The sequence below is a fragment of the Choloepus didactylus genome, chromosome 7, assembly GCF_015220235.1.
Source record: "Choloepus didactylus isolate mChoDid1 chromosome 7, mChoDid1.pri, whole genome shotgun sequence".
In the NCBI taxonomy this organism is placed as follows: domain Eukaryota; kingdom Metazoa; phylum Chordata; class Mammalia; order Pilosa; family Megalonychidae; genus Choloepus; species Choloepus didactylus.
The window spans coordinates 69,178,162-69,200,498 of NC_051313.1; the positions used below are offsets into that span (position 1 = coordinate 69,178,162).

A 22,337-nucleotide genomic window follows, 5' to 3' on the forward strand; every position below is an offset into this window, starting at 1 on the left:
TTTAGGATTTCTTCTTCCCATTTCTTTGGGTGCTGGTGTGGCAGGGCCATCCTCTGGGGATAGGTGGCTTGGGATCTCCATGGTGGGCACTGGTTTGCTCTTTCTTCCTCTGCAGCTCTTCCCGCCGCCTTGCCTGCTGTTCACTCATGCAGTCCCTGAAGGCCTGCACCTGTAGCTGGCACTGCTGCCAGTCCTGGTGCTGGGCCATGCATTCCTGCACTGCATAGTGGGAGGCAGCACAGCCAGAGCGAGAGATGAGCTGATCCAGTGGGTCCTCTTTGTCCTCCTCCTTCACCTTTTGAGCCCAGTTATGACCTTTAGGGACCGAGGCTGACATCTTGGGGAGACTCCGGCAGGCGCGGGAAGAGGACCTAAAGGTGCACTCCTGCGCGGTGGCGGCGGTTTTGCAGCGGCAGCCTGGATAGCAGTTGGAGTTCTTCCTTCCCTTCTCCCCTGCATTCTTTTAAAAGAATACTGCCTTTGCATCTTTTTGGAATTCTAAAAATTGAATTGTAAAACCTAGCATATTACTATCATTTGGAAGAATATTGCCATTCTTCATAGTCACTTATGATTTCTGGAAACTACAACCTAGATATCCTAAATATTGCTATGCATTGGTAATGTGGTCACTAAATTGGCAACTGAGACATTCAGCAATCCTTGGGTATTTTTCCTGATGTCTATTACCATGTCATGTATATAGTAAAATAAATATACATATAATGATAAATGATGGAATGAGTATCTGAACGTACTTTTTATATACATAATACTTGCATTCATTTTCCATTGCTTTGTAACAAATTAACACTAATTTAGTAACTGACAACGATATTCATTTATTAACTCACAGTTCTGTAGGTCAGAAGTCTGCCGTGGTATGGCTGGGTTCTTCGCTCAGGGTGTCACAAGCCTGAAATTAAGGTGTTAGTTGAACTGAGTTCTCATCTGGAGGCTCTGCAGAAAAGTCTGCTTCCAGTCTCATATTGTTGGTAGAATTCAGTTCTTTGTGTTTGTAAGACTGAGCTCCTAGAGGTCATGCACATTCCTTGCTACTTGGCCCTCTCTTATCTTTTGGCCAGTAACCATGCATCAAGTCTTTCTCGTACCTTGAACCTCTGACTTCCAGCTTTGCAAGCAGCTTGAGAAAATTCTAAGCTTTTAAAGGGCTTAGGCCCACCCAGATAATCTCCCTATTTGAAGGGCAACTGTGCCATCTAACCTAACCTAATCACAGAAGTAAAATCTATTATCTGCACAGTCCCAGGGGTTATGTAGAATGCAAACGGCAAGGAACTGTGAAATCTTAAGGACCATCTTAGAATTCTGCCTACCACACTATTTTTTACCCTGTAGCAAGCGAGCTTTAAACATCATTTTAAGTAAGCCAATTTCATGAGATTACCATTGTAGAGCAAAATCAAATGGTTACCTAATACAGAAAATAAATCACTCACGTTAGTTATATTAGGGTATTATGTGATAATAAAGAAAATTGACCCTTGGAAGTAGCTGACCAGTGGCCATGGGAAGTCGACCTTTCTCTTCCGGCCTCAATTAAAAAAAAAAAATTACTTCTGTAATAGTCAGAATTGGTATTTAAGTACAAGGATGTCATCTTCCACTGGGTCCCTCCCCATCTACAGGGTGTCTCTCATCCTGCTTTATTTCTAAGCTAAGTCAGACTGATGCCTGAAGCATTTGAGCTACCTTAGTTATCTTTCTTTCAAATCGGATATGATCTTGTAATTTGTGATTCTCCCTCAGATCTCACAGCTGTAGAACTCCTAATTTGTTTTTTCATTGTTTCTCAAGTTCTTTGCTCTTGTTAAGGTCTGCCCCACTGTTAACACTAAGATCTCAAATTGCTGATCTGTTAACTCCCAAGTGCTCTGACTTTTAGAATTACACATTTGCTGCAATTCTTGTTACTTTTCCTGGGGACTTTGAAGCTAAATTTAAAGTTTGATTCTTTCCTGGGGCCCTGCTATTTTCAGAAACACTCCAACATTATATCCACTGAACACTTAGATCCTGAGTGTTCTCCATGTCAGATTTTCTGCTATAGTGTTTTACCTACCATTGGGCCAACTAGTGCCACAATCACATCGGAACTACTTTCTCTCTACCCCCAATTCCTTTTGTCACTCCCTGCTTCCTCCTTTTCTCTCTGTTAGAAACTCAAATTTCCTGACTTTATGAGTTCATAATCTAGTAGGACAGATATATAAGAAAGTGAAAAATTGTATGACAGTGTGAAGTGTTATAATAGAGAAAACAGCAAGATTATTTGGGATTACACAGGGATTCCAAACTCAGCTTGAGAAGGTGGGTCAGGAAATATTTCCAAGAGAAGGTAACACTTGAACTGCCTCTAATGAGCAGTTAGAGCCAGCCTAGCAGCAAAGAAGAGCTGGAGGAATTGGAGGATGCCTAAGTGATTTCTTAAGAGGTTACCCAGAGTTGGAAACCACATAGTTCTCAGGCTGGTAAGTTTATTCATCAAATTCCAAGAGCAAGTGTGGGTCTAACAATGGGAGCTAAAGCCAGAGGATCAGAAACTCAGCAGATGCTGAAGCTAAGTGGACCTTGAAAATGAGCCCAAGAGTGGGAGCAGAGCAAGGAATCCCTAGGCCTTCACTGTTCATTAGAGTGAAAAAAAGAAGTGTTAAACATTTGAACCTGGAGAACACCAGCATTTAAGGGTAAGCAGAAACAAAGGAGACTGTGAAGAAGGCTAAGGAATAGCCAGACAGTGTTAGTATAAACTGGTGTAGAGAAGAGAGACAGTGATATTATAATGAAGAAGGAAAGAATGGGTATAGATGAAAGGAACTTTACAGTTGGGTAGCTAGAGTTTGAGAGTCCCTATTTTCTCTTTGTGGTAACAACAACAAAAAAAGTGTACCAGTCTGTTAAGAGTATAGAGGGGTGGGAGTGGGGGACAGGAGAAATATGAAGTAGCTCATGTGGTTAATTTTAAGAATAGCCAGTGGGAGGTAATTGAGGAATTCACGTTGAGTTGTGTGGGCCTAGCTGAGACTACGAGTTTTTTTTTTTAAGTTTTGTATTTTCATTGAAATCTTACGTTAGGTTTCAAACAAAGTCTGCTTCTTCAGATAAAAATGTTCTCTCAGATGCCTCCAGATAACTGCTAAGTGTAAATTGGTCCTTCTATATCTTATTTTATTTTTTATTGTCCTCTTAAAATATCCATACACAGTTAAGATGTCCTGAAAAGAATTTTTATTGTGTAAAGGACCATACATAATGACTTCTACCACTGCCTCCTCTTAAGCCTCTAGTGCCACTCTTTGCACTTGCCCAGGAAGTTCCAAGTCCTCCATGAACTCTGCAAGTTGGGTCATTGGACTTGGGTGATACATCCTGTAGGACTAAGTGTGGTTGTTCATGATGTTTTACTGGCTCTGTCACAACTGGTTGAATGCCTTTTTTTCAAGCATCACTCTCCAGTAATGGTTGAAAAAAAGAGAAGACAGATTAATCTAGTTTAGGAAGTTTTCGGAAATGATGTGATAGAAAGAGAAACAGGCAAGGGAGCTAAGAATGGTTGGCAGAATGGATCATAAAATCTAGCTGAAAAGAAAGAATTTCATTCAGGATAGATTGATAATTTGGAGGAAAAAGCAAACAGGTGTCAAAGGACAGGATACATTAATGAAGTCAAGAAATAAGTTATACCAGGAGTAGGATTATTGCAAAGGTGTGAGATAAAAAGTAGTAAATTCATGAGGCAGGAACTTTGTGTGCTTAAAAAGAATGGAAGAAATCTGAAAGGAGAAAAATCAATTTGTTTGATTATATGTAATTGGGAAACACCAATAAACAAAGCAATTAGGGAAATAGTTTCCAAAGTGTGATAAGCAAGGGGATAAAATCCTTACCATGTAAACACATCTGAGTCACATCCCTTCAGCAACAGTGGACAACTGTGGCTCAAGCCTTTAGTTTCTTTTTCTCTCCCAGCACAAGCTTTTCCATGTTTCTCAGAGGTGCACGCAGCAGTTAGGCTGCACATCTCTCTGTATCAGGCCATTTCAGTCCATGGTGGCCCCCTGGGTCACCTGCTCCCTTGGGTCTGTGGCCCTTCCACAGAGGCCTTAGCAATAGATATACGGCATTCACACCTCAGAGACTGGACAACCAAACATTGAGTCCCTTCTCCAGAGATCTAAGCACAGCCACATGGGGCCCTTTCATGCTCCTAAGTTCTGGTACTTCCATTTCTTCCTTTTTGTTTTCCCAGCCCTCAAGATGGTAACTGCTTCTGTAGTTATTAATCCCTGGGTTACCTCAGTGTTTACTTTTTTGTTTTTTCATTCTTCCAACACATGCATAGCCAATTCCCTATATTAAATAATGTTTGAAATACTTAACATAATTTTTCTTTTTCTAACTAGATCCCAATTGATAGACCTCCTTTCTGGTTATCTAGATCCTCCCATCTTTTAGGACTCAGCTCAGATTTTACTTGTCTCCACAGTGCATTCCATGATTGAAGTTTTTCATATTAATCTTTCCCCTCTTTAAAAATAATTGTACTTATTGTATGTGTCACTCATCTTGTTGCTTAACCATGTATTTTATACATTTGGTCTCCCCATGGAAATGACAAGTTCTTAAATGTTGGAGAACATTTTTTGTACAATATTATTTTAGCATCTTCCTATAAATTTAATAGGATGTTATGATAATAAACATTAATAAATATTGTTATATTAATGACTTTACTAAACTTTGGCAATATTCTTTAATGTTCCTTCAGGCCTCATGTCTTTGGATGTTAAAAGAATAGTTTCTAAACAGGGTTGCATATTGGAATCACCTGGGGAGATTATTAAAAATATATATTCTACTGATTAAAAGTAGTGGTTTCAGTATTTACCTTTACATCTGCTACCTCCCCCCCCCAAAAAAAAATCAACTAAAATAACAGTAAAGATTTTTTAAAAGGCAAAATACCACAAGAATGATAAGAATGCTAGAAGATACACTATCAGCAGATCTCAACAATATTTTGAAGTTGAAAACTAGATAGACTGATAAGACTTAGCAGATCAGATAAAGCAAAGTACCTGCAGGGGAGGAAGCTGTGAAACAAGCTAATTTGTATTCCAGAAATCCAGAAAGATATAAGAGTTGGCACAAGATACCTGGTTTTATGCAGGAGGACTGACAAATAAGTAAATATATTAAGTATAATGGGTGCCAGGTTTCTCACTATAGGGGAAGGTTGTTACAAATGTGAAATATACAGGGAGAAAACTACAATGAACCCTGTTGTGTTGGTTTAGAATTGGAGGTATTAGTGTGAACTTATAGTTTCCAATATATATAGCTAGGTATGGAAATAAGTATGTGTGTGTATATACATATATATCAAGTATGTATGTAGATACAGAAATAAATTTGTGTGTGTATATACACATATATCAAGTATGTGTATACATGCACTTAGTCTCTAGCTCTCTTGAAGTTGGCCTAGGAGCAGCAATACAACAGCAACAGTGAGCAAACCTAGCATCCAGATCTCCACCAAAAGGAACTAGGACTCTTTAGAGAAATCACTGATTTCCAGGGCACTTTTACAGGATAAGTGAAAGATGAGCTTGGGACACAATATGCCAGAAAGTAAGGAAGTACTCAAAGTATGATAGGGACATATCAAAAATAGACAGCAGTCAGCTTGAAGGGGTTCCCCCTGTGTAAATTTGGGAAAATTTTGGCATCAAAGTAAATAATCTTAGTAACAAACTAAAATCTATTGAATGAAATATTAAACCATGAGACTATATTGATGTGAATAAATTGAAAGTTTGATGAAGGAACAGGGTATTTACAGTTTCAGAGAACCCTTCCACGAAAATACATGGTAATTACTAATGGAAGAAGAGTAACTTTGCAGTGAAGAAACTTGGCATACCACCTTAATCAAATGATCAAAATGAGCATCAGCAATAATGGGATGAATTGGAGTCAGTACCACTTGATAGGATGCAGTGAGAAGAAGTTAGTATCACTTCTGTGATATTCCTGTCAAAGATGTGTGATCTCAGTCCAATCATGAGGAAATACCAGAAAAATCTAAATTGAGGGACATTCTACAAAAACACTAATAGCATTGAATGTATTAATGTCATGAAAGTCATGGAAAGACTGAGTAAATGTTCCAGATTGAAAGGGATCAAAGAGACATGACAACTATAAATACAACATGGTGTTTTGAGCTGGATTCTTTTGTTATAAAGGATGTTGTTGGGACCATAGGTGAAACATGAATGGTGTCTGATGATTAGATGGTAGTAATACGTCAGTATTAATTTCCTAATCATGACTATGTAGAGAATTTTTTATAGGAAATTTTGTTTATAGGAAACACTAAATTATTTGAAGGTGATGAAGCCATTTTTGTTTAAAAATTAAATTTTTATAAACAAATTCTTCTAACCGTTTATGCAGAATTTGATAATATTGATCTATGCCTTCTTAACATTTTCCTACCTTGACTTCTCTTGGTTTTGGAATTACTGATTGTCCTATCTGTTTGATCATTTTTTTTTCTTGAGGACTCTTCTTAGTCTTCTTATGTTTTTATTTTGGGTGCTAATTTGTAATGCCTTACCTTGTCCTTCTTTCTGTACATACTCCCTTGGTAATCTCTGTTCCTTTCAGCTCTAGCCGCATGTCTCCTAACTCTGCATCTCTGTTGTACCTACCTCGTGATCTTTAGACCTGTGTTTTACCAGTACTTAGCTTTCTATACAGTAAAGCTTTTCCCATCAACCCAGACCTGCTGGTATAACTCAACTTTGGGTTAATTCCCAAGGCTCACTATTACATACATTTTGTGAAAAATATGGGGTCTAATTTTCTTTTTTCAAAAAGTAAATTCGGCTTCTGTGATGGAAAAAGGATTATTACAGAAAATGTCAAAGTGGTTGTATCCTCCACTGGACCAGTGGCAGGATCATGAACCCATTTCCTATTAGAGAGAAATGTGCTAGGGAAGATTAGGATATCTTTTATGATCTTGCTGCAATTTGGAAATTTTCCCAGTGGGTGAAGATAACACAAATTAATGCACTAGGCGTATGTTTTGTTGATAAACTATTAATTTGTTAAATAGTAGCAAAAGAAGCCTCTAAGAGGTTTAATAGTGTTTTTCTTTTTTCTTAGTAAATACTATACTACCTTATTCCAGAAGAAAGTATAGTTTAGTTACAATAGAAAGTTGAATGTTAGAAAATGAACTTTATTTTGATATGAAATAAGCTTCATTAGGGATGTTACCTGAAAAAAATTTGAAGAAGCAAGAATATTATCTCATCTTCCAAATATGTTTTGATAGTGGCATAGGTACAGTATTACAGGTTATAAGAAAAGTTTAAACTACATATATGAGAAAATAGAGACACATTTTAAAAATTGTCTCAGTTCTAATATGAAATAAACATTAAAGTATGAACAGTTTAATTGGCATGATTCACATCCTTGTAATAAAAACGAAAATATTTTAAATCGATTGGTTGGCAAGAACATGAGCTGAGAAAAAGTAATTATTGTAATTCTATTTGTTTAAATATATAGATAAATAACTTTCTTGTCTAAATTTTTCCTCCTATAATATATATATATGTATAGATGTATGTTGAGGATTTGTTTCGTATCCAACTTTATACCAGCAAGTATGAGTCACTTCTGTGCTGAAACATTTTTGGATGTCTCATTGGATTTCAAATCATGGACATATTCCAGGAACTTTTATAACTAACTTTCTCAAAATGCATGGCTTTTGTGGGATATTTTGGATTCTTGGTTTATTGACCTCTCTCAAAGAATAAGCATTTGTGCTGCAAATGAGTCTCTACTCAGTGCAGGAGATTACAGGCGGCCAAATGACTATTGCACTGAAGCTGAACTCCGGTCTTATATAATAAACCTTGGCATTTAATTGGTGTTATTTTGATATCATTCGTTGTCCTTCTTGTTTAAAGAAAAAGGTGCTGTTTCCTGAGACCAGAGTTACTTGGACAACCTAGGCTAACTAACAATATCCTGAGAAATATTATTTAATGATATATTGCCAAGAACATCTTAGGTAATTGAACAAAAATGCCTTCTTTAAAAAGACCACGACTTGTTCATTTCATTTTTTAAATTATTATGTTTTTTGAGATCCTGCTGATTATGTGGGACCAACTTGGATATGATAGGGATCCAAGAAAAATATGTAATTTATAAAGAGCTTTTTAATCATTTTTAGAGAAATAAAATAAATTGCTCTGAAACAGCAAGAAAATCAGGAAAGTACCAACTTGGTAAATTATTATTCTAGTTGAGTCATTTGTCATCCGTAATCTGTCTATAGCACTTACTCTCATAACATAATTTTTCATTATTTAATGCCAGTATAAATCTCAGCTTATTTCATATTTTCTGTATTTTTGACTACAGAAGCTTATTTTTCCAGCACTGAAGTTGGCACATATTGTTGGACATTTATACTATGTGCCAGCAAACTTATATAGGCATTGGGATTACAAAGGGGAGCCGAAGACAGTCTGTGGCCTTAAGGAACTTGTTGCTTTGTGTATGTATGTATACTGGGAGGTGGTGGCAGAAAGGAGACAGAAAGTAAACAAATAAAATAATTTCAGATATTTATAAGTGTTATGAAGATGATAAAAATGTTGGGCTGGAGGTGCTTTGGCTAGGGTTGTCAGAGGAGGCCTGTCTGAGGAACTAAGGTTTGAGTTGAGGTCTGAAGGATGGGAAGGATTTAAGTAGGAAGTTAGATTTACGGTTTGGAGCTCAAGAGAGGTGTAAGTTGAAGATGTAAGTTTGAGAGTCATCATTATGAAGCTGATATTTAAAGCCATGAGACTGGCTGAGATAAATCAGAATGAGAGTGTAGATGGAGAAGAAAGATGATGACAGAGCTCTTGGACATTTCGTTATTAAGAAGACTAGTAGAGGAGGAAGAGACAACAGAGGAACCGGAGAAGGTGCAGATAGTGATTACGAGTAATTAGGTAAAAGTGGTATCATAGGGGCAAAGTCAACAATATCACAGCCGAGAAGTCAAGAAAGATGAGCCTTGAGAGTTAACCTTTGCCCTTCATCAGTGGTGAGTCATCAGTGACTTTGGTAAGAGTTGTTTGTGTAAAGAGGTGAGGGAGAAAAAACTCCTATTAAAGAGATTTGGGAGGTAAGGAAATAGAGACAATGAGAATGCACAAGTCTTTTGAGGAGTTTTGCCATGAAGGAAAGAAGAGAATGGGTTAATAGTTGGTGAAAGTTGTGGATTACAGGAGGGTTGTTTGTTTTGCTTGATTTTGGTTTTTGTTTTTCAAAAGATACATAATGTTAGGGCAGGTTTGTATGCCAATAAAAATGATCCAGTGATGGTGTAGCAAAGAAATGGGATAATTGTAGGAGTGAAGCCTTGAAAAGCTGAGATGGGATAGGATCCAGAAAACAAGTGAGAGCATGACTTTGATAATGCTAGGGAAATTTCTTCCATTGCAATAGGAGGAAAGGCAGAGAATGTGAATAAAGATTCAGATGGGCTAATTATATTAGTTATGTTATATTAGAAAGATGAGGTGGTTCTCACCTGATGGCATCAATCTATTTCTGGTTGAAATTTGAGATTAGTTTATCTTCTGAGAGGGAGATGGATGTATACATAAGGAGAAAAGAGAATGTGTGAAACAGTCCTGTTGGAGATTGGTAAGTTGAATTTATAGGAAATCGTAGTAGTACTCTTTACAAAAAAAAAATGCCCTTGTGAGATTTGTGGTCATAAATAGGAAGTGATTTTTCTTTAACAATTCTTAGCAATACTTTGACCAACTGGTAGCAATGAGCAACCCTGTTACTTAGATTGTGGTTTTGAAATACCACTTTCTGCTTAAAGAAACTAGGGCTTCTTGGAAAAATGGCTCCTTTCAGGTCTGGGGCAGTAAAAGTACAAGATAAACCTGGAACATCTTATAACAGAGAGCAAGGAAGCTATGAAAAACTACTATAGTCATGTTAAAAGGGCTTAGGTACCAGCTTGAAAACCTCCTACTGGCTAAAGATAGGACAATTTGGGGACCAATAAGGAAAATAATTGGGATAGACTGAAATACATTATATATGTTTAAATCCATGAGTTCATATTGGGGGAAAAAAAAAAAGCAACAACAACTAATTGGAAACCCTTGAAGGATTCTAGTAAACCAGTTCTTTATTTTAAAAACTTACAAAGAGAAAGAATCAAGCATATATCCTTTTCCTGTGTCAGCTATGCCAAATAGTAGATGAAATGAAGTTTCTCTTTAGAGAAGTGTCCCAGTTAGTAAATAAAAATTGATGAAATTGGAACATCATTATTTTATAATCCCTAATGAATTAATGAATTTAGACATTAAGCATCGAGATATGCTAACATTATAAAAAGGACTACCAGTTATTATGTGTCTTCTGGTGAAAAATAATAGCACCAGCCCATGAAGTGTCTTATTAAAAAAAATTGGACACAAATCTGATTAAGCCTCTAGATCCAACTACCAATTTTCCAGGAAATACAGAGAAAAGGTTAACATGTTAATTTATACCACAAGGATGCAATCAGCAAAATCTAGACTTGGGAAATTCTATAGGACAAATTAAGCAATAGTATCTGGGGTTTTTTTTTTTATCATTTCAGTGATAAAACTATAAATTAACTATAAGGGAAGTGATATATAAGTCAGATAGTGGTTACTCTTATTAGGTAGAGTTTAAAAAATATTTTTAATTATGGTAAAATATACATAACATAAAAATCGTTTTAACCATTTTAATTGGACAATTCTTTGACATTAAGTACACTGACAACGCTGTGTAACTTGCACCACTATTTCTAAACTATTTTCATCATCTCAAAGGAAAACACATACTTGTTTAATAATAACTCGCTATTGCCTCCTCCACCCACCCTTGGTAACCACTATTCTGCTTTCTGTCTCAATGAATTTGCTTTTTTTAAGCAATTCATGTAAGATAAATGATATAATATTTGTCCTTTTGCATCTGACTTATTTCCCTCAACATGATATCTTCACGGTTCACTCATGTTGTAGCATAGGCCAACACTTTCTTTTTATACCTGAATAGTATCCTGTTGTATGGATATAACACATTTTTGTGTATCTATTCATTTGTTGATGAATAGGGTTTGCTTCCACCTTTTGGCTACTGTGAATAGTGCTGTAATGGACATTGGTGTGCAAATATCTGTCTGAGTCCCTGCTTTAATTCTTTTGAGTATACATGTAGGAGTGGAATTGCTAGACCATATGGTAATTCGATGTTTAAGTTTCTGAGGAACTGCCAAACTCTTTTCCATAGTGGCTGTGCCATTTTACATTCCTATCAACAATGTACAAGGGTTCCTATTACTCTGCCTTCTTGCCAGCACTTGTTACTGTTATACTAGTGGATGTGAAGTGGTATCTCATTGTAGTTTTAATTTGCATTTCTCTAATGGTCAGTGATACTGAGCACCTTTTTATACATTTATTGTCTATTCAGATATTTTCTTTGGAGAAATGTCTATTCAAATCTTTGGCCCATTTTTAAGTTGGGTTGCTTGTCTTTTTGTTGTTGAGTTGTAGGAGTTCTTCTATATTCTGTATATTAAACTCTTATCAGATATATGGTTTCCAAATATTTTCTCCCTTTCTGTTGTTATTTCTCTTTTTTGATAATGTCTTTTGATGAACATATTTTAAATTTTGATGCAGTCCATTTTATCTCTTTTTTTCTTTTGTTGCTTGTACTTTTGATGTAAAAATCTAGAAATCCATTGCCTACCATAAGGTTCTCAAAAATATTTTTCCTATGTATTTTTTGAAATGTTTATGGTATTAGCTCTTAGAATTAGATCATTGGTCAAGTTTGAATTAATTTTTGTATATGGTAAGAGGTAAGGGTCCACATTCATTATTTTGCATGTGGATTTCCAGTTGTCCCGGCACCTTTTGGTGGAGAGACTATTATTTCTCCATTGAATGGACTTGGCATCTTTGTCAAAAATCAAGTGGTCATAGATGTGTGGATTTATCTTTGGACTCTCAATTTTATTCCATTGATCTATACTATGTCTTTCATTATTCTGGTAGCACACTTTTAAAATTACTGTAGCTTTGAGTAAATTTTGAAGTCAAGAAGTGTGTCCTCTTTTTTTTTTTTTTTGAGATTCTTCTGGCTTTTCAGAGCCCCTTGCAATTCCCTGTGAATTTGAGGACTAACGTCTCAATTTCTGCAAAAAAGACTGTTGGCATTTTGATAGGGATTGCATTGAATTTGTAGATTACTTTAGGCAGTATTGACATCTTAATATTGCCTGCCAATCCATGAAAATGAGATGCCTTCTTTCTTTAGTTCTTTGATTCCTTTCAGCATTATTTTGTAGTTTTCAGTGTACACATCTTTCAACTACATGGGGATTGAATCATGTCCCCCAGAAAAGGCATGTTTAGGTTCCAACCCTTGGTCCTATGGGTTTTGTGTCCATTTGTAAATAGGACTTATGAAGATGTGCCCAAACCAAATGAAAGTGGGCTTTAATCCAATATGGCTGAAGTTCTTATAAGCAAAGGAAATTGGATACAAAACAAAAAAACAGAACAAACAAACAAAAAAGCCATGGAGAGCAACTAGAAGCTGGAAGTCAACGGAACCTAGAAGAAAAAGGGAAGATGCTGTCATGTGCATTGCAATGCGATGGAAAAGCCAAGAAATCCCAGAGATTGCTGGTTAGACAGAAGATACCAATCCCAGAAGGAAGCAAGCCTTCTAGTCTCTAAACCATGAGCTAGTAAATTCCTGTAGTCAAATTATTCACACTGAATAATTTTAGTTGTCTTTTCTTCAGTTTTACTGATATCTTCTGCCTGTGTAAATTTGCCGTTGATTCCATCTAGTGAGTTTTTCATTTCGATTAGTGTACTTTGCAGTTCTAAAATTTCTGTTCAGTTTTTTTTAATTTTTAATCCTTCATTTTGTTCAGACAATATTTTCCTCATTTCCTTTGGTTCTTTGTATATGTATTCCTTTAGCTCATGTTTAAGACAGTCGATTTAAAGTCTTTGATTAATAGTTCTAATATATGAGCTTCTCCAGGGATGGGTTTCTGGCAATTTTTTTTCCTGTGTATGGGCCATATTTTCCTGTTTCTTAGGTGTTTTGTAATTTTTTGTTAGAACTGGACGTGCTTGAGTATTACCTTGTTATAACTCTGGAAATAATACTTCTCACACTCCTCTGGGATTGCTAGGTTTGTTGTTGTTGCTGCTTTTGTTGCTGAGCGCTGGAGCAATTTTTGCTCTCCCAAATGAGGAATGGAAAGAGAAAAGAGAAAAAATAGGTACTGCCTCCTTTAGAGTCCTCTGCCAAGTCCTTGCCTGAAGGCTGGAATAATGGCCCTCAGAGGTCCCCCAGTGATCTGACATACCCTATTAAAAGCTGTGATCAGCATTCTGACCTCGCACCCCTGGATTTTGGAGGACTATGTCCTTATAGCCCACCCCGGCACCAGCAAGCTGTACTTGGAGCATGGGCTGCAGTCCCCACTGCTGCCTGCCACTGGTTGGGGAATGGGGATGGTAGCCAGAACTCACTGATACTCATTGCAATACTAGCCTTGTCATCTGGCTTTTCCCTAGATGCTGCACAGTGTTCCAGTAAACACTAGACTTCCAAATGGTTGATTCAGTTAGTTCCTGCTGGTACAATAGTTGTTTTGGTGGAGGGACTGATTCCTGGAGCTTCCAACTCCATCTTCCCACAATCCAGGAGGGAGGGGTTTTTGATTGCAGAGAAAATAGAGGCTCTGGATAACTGCCAAAGCTCTCTATGCTTAAATGTGTATTGTGTAGAAAGGTGGTTGCCAAATAACAGTTCATTAAGCTGTACGTATATTTTATGTAGTTTTCTGTATTTGTTATATTTAACAGTATTAAAGTAAAACTTTTAAATGTGATTAAGACATTAAAATTTAAAAAAATATTGTAAGTTGTAAAGTTACTTATTAGGTTTTCATTGGATTTTTGAGGGGTTGGGGGAAGAATTTTAAAAATACCCGTTGAGGATCCAAGTAACAGAGTTGCAAACAAAAAAGACCACACATCAAAGAATCATATGAGCTCCAAGTGAAAGGACTGTTCAGGATTAGTTAGTCGCTTTAGCCATCTCCATAAATGGTCTGATTTTCACATTGTGAATATTTAATTAGCCGATGGTACACTAAATTGTCTGTTTTCTTATGCTTCATGTTTTTCAAAGTACTCTTGCATATATTATCTTATTTAATGAAAGACTGTAAATTAATCTCTGAGTGGAATTGAGAATCATATTTGAATTCTCTGAATATAAACATAGTAAATGTTTCTTTAGTTAAAAAAGATTTAGAACTATATAATGGAGGAATAAAACTTCCTTTATTGTAGGTATCAATATATTATTTGAAATAATTTATCTCTTATTTATAAGATCCCTATCTAATGTTTGTTTAAGGAACTAATTTTTAGTAGTATTGACAAAAATGGAAATATCTTAATTTGGAAGTTCTAAATGTTCCTGATGTTTTTACATGTTCTGAAGTAAATTGAAACAACTCCTCCTTTTTTTTTTTTTTTTTCCTGCCAGAGGTCTCTTTATTAGTATCTACGATCAAGGGCATATTGCTTCAGTTCTTAATAACTGGCCAGAAGATGTTATCCGGGTGAGTTATCAAATTTTTCCACTATGGCAAATTTATTCTTTTGTCTGTTCCATAAATCAGTTTAGACATGTTGACAATTTTGATATTAGGCCGAATGATTTTTCTATTGAATATCACCTAAATTATATTCTTTAAAGCTTGTTTAGTAGATTGATTTTATTCTGATGCTGTTTAGATTCTAAGTTATGCCATTATTTCTATCTAATTTCTTAATTTTTTTTATTTCTTGTAAGTGATAAGAAATGTTGAAAACATGTCTGAATTTCTTTAAGCAAACTCCTGTTTCGTATCTATTGTATTTGATCATCCACTAAGAGGAACCCAGGTAGGCAAGAAAAATCTGTTAACTCATTTCATTTATCATTATAGCCAAAGAAAATAAAACAACAATATTCTCTGGCATTTGTTAGCTGTTTTGTATGAGGCTCTTCACGTGGATTAATTCATGTAATTGTCATGATACTTTGTGGTATCTCTCATGGTGTAAATAAATCTAGCAGTATAGAGGCACTTCAGCTTGAATTTCTGAAGTAGGACTTCTTTAATACTCTTTTATGTTTGAGCAATTGTGACTAGAATTGATTAATTCTGCTCTGTATGGCTCATGCTAGGGAAACTTGTAAAGTAAAATGTTTTTCACTATTGCCAATCCACCCCCTTTTTTTTTTTTTCACTTTCCCCACCTAAATTACTCCCTTAACTTTTCTACATTGTCCCCAGATCCTTTTCTTAGGTACTACATTTATGAATGTGCTAATTCTATGAAGTCTAAATATCTGATCCTCCAAGAAGGGATACTTAATATTTTGACTAGGAATTTAGTGTGAATTTTAAGAATCAACATGTCAAAAGATGAAATAGTTCGAGGTAGAAAGGTCAATTCTAACTGCTAGATGGTAAGCATCACTCTGCCTCTGGTTCTTCCTACTAGCTGATCTCTGCATATGTAGCTTGATTACTTGTCAACCTTTATCCTCTTAACCTTCACTGTTGTGCCTTCTCTGACTTTTCTTATCCTAACTATGCCCACTATTACATAACAAAGAAAGCCTTGCATAGTGCTTGGCACATTTAGTAGGCATTTAATTAATGGTTGTTATTGATTGTGGTAGAATAGTAAAGAATAAAGATAAGACCTATACTGTGAGATTGAAAGCCCCCATGAAACAAAGGTAATCACTGATTTTACAATATATAATTAAACTGGGTGGTATAATCTGTAAGTGCCATATTCATTGAGAGGAGAAGAATATCATTCAGAGGAGAAGTCTGGAACAGTTGCAAAAGCTTTTTTTTAACAAAGTTGGAACTTGAAACCAGCCTTTGATAACTTCTGGTGTCCTGAGAAGGGAACACATGAATGTAGGTATCAAGTTCAGAATGAAAATGGTGTGTTCTTAGGCATTAAGAAGATTGGCTGGCCTGACTAAAACTAGTGTTAATATTGCAGTGTAGTGAAATTAAGATTGCTTAAGTAAGAATTGAGCAAATTATTATGCTTCATCTTGAAATTTGGAGAGAAGGATTTAGACTTGAAAAATTAGGATGCCATATTTAAGCAAGCAAGTGACTTAATATAAGTAATATTTGAGGAAGATTATCTGGATGCAGTTTTTAGAATGCTTTTAAGGGAGAAGGAGAGGAGAGGGTTCTGTAATCAAGTAGGCTACAACAAAAGTGCAGAACCTGGTAAAGGAAAAGAAGAGATGAATACAGAAAACACGGTGAGAGTGTCTGGGAGTTCTGGAGAAGCCTTGTATATTTCATACAGAAAGTGTTCAAGTAATGCCCAGATAATAATTTATACAATGAAATGAAGATTTAATTTCTGAAACACAGACATTATTGATAGAATTGTGGTTGCTTTAATCGGATAAACCTGCTGTTATGATTCAATTATTGTACAGAAAACACCTAACTGCTTTATTTTTCTTAAGCAGTAGATAACGTAGGTAAAATCCAAAGCAGGAGAATGTTAATGTAGTGATAAAATGCATATGTGACAAATGTTTTATTTCAGAGATTCTTTTACTACTAAAATCTACCCTTTAATTTTGAAATATTTGTGGATTAATGGAATGAATGTACATTTGTAATAAGAAAAAGCATAACAGCTAAAATATGAAGTTGCGTAAAACCAAGTTTAAAAATTACTCAAATTACCACCGCCTATGTACATGTCCATGGTGTATTTATATAATTAAATTAATAGCCTGGGGATGGGAAAAGAGCTTGTGTAATAAAAATAAAACTTACATGGAAAAGAAAAGGAGTAATGCTTTTCTTTGACTTTCTTTTTTTTTTTTTTAATTAAATTCAGTTTTATTGAAATATATTCACATACCATGCATTCATCCATGGTGTACAATCAACTGTTCACAGTACCATCATGTAGTCATGCATTCATCACCCCAATCTGTTTTTTTTAAATAAACTCAAAGTTATAGGAACAGTTGCAAAAACAATACTAACCCCATACACAGAATTCCATCATACCCTGTCCCCTCCCCCGATAGCTCAAGCCACCAACTTGAACATGCTGTCACATCACTATTTCTTTCCCTCCCTCCCTCCCTCCCTGTCTATCATCTATCATCTATTGCTCTGTCTTCTGAACATATGAGAGCTAGCTACACACATCCTTGAACATACACTATAATTCACATATACACTTCCCATGAGCAAGAACATTCTTTTATGCAATCCCATTAAGCGCAACTAAGAAGTACAAGAGATTCAACAATGATGCGAAGCTTACATTCTATATTTCCTTTTCCAAATGAAATAAGCTTCAGTAGCAGAGAGATTCCAAAAGGAGCTGAGAGGTCACTCTGGTGGGCACTCTTACGCACACTTTAGACAACCCTTTTTAGGTTCTAAAGAATTGGGGTAGCTGGTGGTGGATACCTGAAACTATCAAACTACAACCCAGAACCCATGAATCTCAAAGACAGTTGTATAAAAATGTAGCTTATGAGGGGTGACAATGGGATTGGGAAAGCCATAAGGACCACACTCCACTTTGTCTAGTTTATGGATGGATGAGTAGAAAAATAGGGGAAGGAAACAAACAGACAAAGGTACCCAGTGTTCTTTTTTACTTCAATTGCTCTTTTTCACTCTAATTATTATTCTTGTTATTTTTGTGTGTGTGCTAATGAAGGTGTCAGGGATTGGTTTAAGTGATGAATGTACAACTATGTAATGGTACTGTGAACAATCAAAAGTACAATTTGTTTTGTATGACTGCGTGGTATGTGAATATATCTCAATAAAATGAAGATAAAAAAAAAACAAAAAAAAAACCACATATATTTCCTTTTCCTTATGTCTCAACTGTGTCCCTTTGAGCCACCTGTCCTCTGTCCTCCAGTCCCATCCAAGTTCATCCTTGGCATTCAATTGTCATCTATTTAGACTGTCTTTTTTTTTTTTCAATTGTGGAAACATATATACAGCTTAAATCTTCCCATTCCACCCCCTCCCTAGCCTTTCATTAGTGGGATTAATCACATTTAGAATGTTGTAATGCTCTTTCCCACCATCCATTACTAGAAATTTCCCTTCACCTCAGACAGCAACCCTACACTCATTTCTTAACTCCCCATTGCCCCTTCCCCCATTTCTCTTAACCCAAACTCTACTTTTCATCTCTGTGGTTATATTCTCTGATAAGGCTTGTTCTATGTCCCAGCTTATGGTCCCTTCTGGAGAAAGATCCGTGATCACTGGAGAAAAATGAGTGTCCTGGTGATTTGGGATGTAAGGTACTATATATGTCTGTTAAAATTCTTGATATCTCTTTCTCCTTTCTTTGTTTCTCTGTTGGTAGGGCTCCCTTTAGTATCTGAAGTAGGGCAGGTCTTTTATTGGCAGAGTCTCTCAGCATTTGTTTGTCTGTGAAAAATTTAAGCTCTCCCTTGAATTTGAAGGAGAGTTTTGCTGGATAAAGTATTCTTGGTTGGAAATTTTTCTCTCTCAGAATTTTAAATATGTCATGCCACTGCCTTCTCGCCTCCGTGGTGGCTGCTGAGTAGTCACTACTTGGTCTTATGATGTTTCCTTTGTATGTGGTGAGTTGCTTTTCTCTTGCTGCTTTCAGAACTTGCTCCTTCTCTTCAGTATTTGAGAGTCTGATCAGAATATGTCTTGGAGTGGGTTTATTTGGATTTATTCTATTTGGAGTTCGCAGGGCATTTATGCTTTGTGTATTTATATTGTGTATAAGGTTTGGGAAGTTTTCCCCCACAATTTCTTTGAATACTCTTTCTAGACCTTTACCCTTCTCTTCCCCTTCTGGGACACCAATGAGTCTTATATTTGGACGTTTTATTTTATCTATCATATCCCTGAAGTCCATTTCTATTTTTTCTGTTTTTTCCCCCATTCTTTCTTTTGTTCTTTCATTTTCCATTCTGTGGTCCTTGAGTTTGCTGATTCATTGTTCAGCTTCCTCTAGTCTTGTACTATGAGTATCCAGAATCTTTTTAATTTGGTCGACAGCTTCTTTTATTTCCATAAGATCATCTATTTTTTTATTTACTCTTGCGGTTTCTTCTTTATGCTCTTCTAGGGCCTTCTGCCTCTCGTTTATATCCTGTGCCATGCTCTCATTGTTTGTCTTTAGTTCTTTGATTAATTGCATCAAGTACTGTGTCTCCTCTGATCTTTTGATTTGGGTGTTTTGGTTTGGGTTATCCATATCATCTGTTTTTTTCATATGCTTCAAAATTTTCTGTGTTTTTGTCCTCTTGGCATTTGCTTTACTCGATAGGGTTCTTTTAGAATATGTAGGAGTATTCAAAGACTAATCTCTGATTGTCAGATCTACAGCTTGGTGGCGTACACTTTCTCTGTCTTACCAGCAGATGGTGTCCGTGAGTCACCTATTCCCCTCAAGTCAGTTCTCCCCAACTTTGTCTTTGTAGTGTGTGGGGGTCTGGTTCTTGTGGGGTCCAATTGGTGCACCAAGTTTGGGTGTGTTGTTGGTGCTGTCCACTGTGAATGTGGGGCATGTGTCTGAGTCATTAGGGAGGGAGGGCACCTTTAATAATCGAAACTCCCAGGTGTTCCTGGAGATTTAAGGCTGTTGCAAGAGTCTAAACCTTCATTTCACTGTCACCACAGATCGTTTCTGCTGCTGACCCACAAGTCCTTGGTAGTGGCATAGGGTCCCTGGGATTTCTGTGTGGGTCCCTCTTCCAACCCATGCCCTTCTAGGGCCTCTGCTGAGGGAAGATTGTGCTACGTCACAAGTGCACACCATCCCTCAAGGGAAGTTCTGGGCTGCTGGACCATGTAGGTGCTTTCCAAGCTTGCTGTAAGGATGACTGAATGGGGTGTGTTAATTTCCCCCTTTTCGCACAGCTCCGCCTTCCCAGCTCCGGGACAATTAGCTGTGGGTGCGCGGAAGGGTATTGTCCTTGCCTGATATTGTGGCATGTGCTCGTGTTGCTGGAAACACTTCCTGTCACACTGGGTTTTTTGGCACGGCTCTGGCCTCTGGTGCTGGTGCCGGGCAGGAACGTTTCCAGCCCACTGGGAAGATGGCTGCAAGGTGCGTGGTTATTTTCCCCTTTTGGCTCACCTCTGCCTGCCTCACTCCAAGACAATAAGCAGCGGGTGTGCGAAAAGCTATATTCCACGCCAGATGTTGAAGTGTTCACACAGCCCGTTCCTGTCACACTTCACTGCGTGGTTCTCGCTGCCGTATCTGCTGCTGCTTTTAGGTTTTTTAAAAAAGAACTAGTCCACCTCCAAACGCCAACCCACAGTTTCCCCACATTGCAACATGGCTGCCGGATATTCAGCAGGCTTACTCGTTCGTTTCAGAATGCAGATTCCTGGTTTCACCAAGTGCATGGTCCCTGTGGATTTAGCAGACCTTGTCCAGCTGGTACATTGCTGGAACTGGTGTTCTGGGTCACTTTCTGGCTTTTATCTAATATTTTTCATGGAGGCGTTTTTTTGCCCTGTGTCTCCTTGCCACCATCTTAGGTTCTCCCCCTTTTCCTTGACTTTTTATTCAAGACATATATTTAGCTTTACATAAATAAGCTATCAAAAATAAATGACCCTATTTCACACCATATACAAAAATCGACCCCAAATGGATCATAGACCTAAATATACGAACAAGTACTATAAAATTCGTAGAAGAAAATGTAGGGAAGAATCTTCAATAACTTGTGTTAGGCAGTGATTTCTTAGACTTTACACCCAAAGCACAAGTAACAAAATTAAAAATGGTTAAATAGGACCTCATTAAAATTAAAAACTTTTGTGTATCAGAAGTACTTTATCATGAAAGTAAAATGACAGCCTTCTTAATGGGAGAAGATAGTTGGAAACCACATGTCTGATAAGGATTTAATACCCAGAATATATAAAGAAATCCTTCAACTTAACAACAAAAAAGAAAACAAACCAATTAAAAAATGGACAAAAGACTTGAATAAACATTTCTCCAAAGATAAGCAAATGCCTGAAAATCACATGAAAAATGCTCAATATTTTAGCCATTAGGGAAATACAAATCAAAACCACAATGAGATACTACCTCACACCCACTAGAATGATTACTATTTAAAAAAAATAGAAAATACAAATGTTGGAGAGGATGTGGAGAAATAGGAACACTCATTTATTGCTGATGGGAATGTAAAATGATGCAGCTGCTGTGGAAGACAGTTTGACAGTTCCTGAGAAAGTTAAATATAAAATTACCATATGACCTGGCAGTCCCACTTCTAGAATAATTGAAATCAGAATTATAGATAATAATTGTAGAATTATACCCAGAATAATTGAAAGCATGGACTTGAACATTTACACACTGATATTCATGGCGGTATTATTCACAATTGTCAAAAGATTGAGGCAACCCAAGTGTCCATCAGCTGATGTATTTCCATACAATGGAATATTATTCAGCTGTACAAAAGGAATGAAGTTCTGATACATTTGACAACATGGATGAACCTTGAAAACGTCATATTGAGTGGAAAAAACCAGATGCAAAAAGACAAAGATTGTATGATCTCACTGTTTTCAAACAATTAGAATAAGCAAACTCATAGAATCAGAATCTAGGATATAGGTTACCAGGAGCCAGGGCAGGAAATGGGGAGTTAATGCTTAAATTGTATGGAGTTTGTATTTGGGTTGATGGAAAAATTTTGATAATGGATGTGGTGATGGTAGCACAATATTGTGAATGTAATGAACAAAACTGAATTATATATTTGAATGTGGTTAAGAGAGGAAATTTTAGATTGTGTATACATTACTAGAATAAAAATTAAAACAAAAATCATTGTGCTGTATGACACAGCAGTAAACCCTATTGTGAACTATGGACTATATTTAAAAATACAAAAATGTTCTTTCATGAGTTGTAACAAATGTATGACACTAATGCAAGGTGTTAATACTTGTTCTTGTTTGCTAATGCTGCTGTTATGCAAAATACCAGAAATGGTTTGGCTTTTATAAATGGGATTTATTAGATTACATATTCACACTTCCAAGGCCATAAAAGGTCCATACTAAGGCATGA

At 36.5% G+C, this 22,337-nt stretch overlaps 2 protein-coding genes across 3 annotated transcripts in view; one reads left to right on the forward strand and one right to left on the reverse strand.

Moving 5' to 3' along the window:
* The window catches only part of ME1 (malic enzyme 1), a 267,367-nt gene that overhangs the window by 72,701 nt on the left and 172,329 nt on the right, over positions 1–22,337 (forward strand). For both annotated transcript variants that reach the window (XM_037844248.1, XM_037844249.1), the window contains exon 4: positions 14,704–14,779. In XM_037844248.1, the coding sequence (XP_037700176.1) occupies positions 14,704–14,779 (76 nt within the window). The remainder of the gene's footprint in view (positions 1–14,703; positions 14,780–22,337) is intronic.
* LOC119539599 (cytochrome c oxidase assembly factor 4 homolog, mitochondrial-like) lies at positions 2–351 on the reverse strand. Its single transcript, XM_037843279.1, has one exon. It carries the CDS (start codon positions 335–337, stop codon positions 2–4), a length of 336 nt encoding a protein of 111 aa, XP_037699207.1. The 5' UTR covers positions 338–351.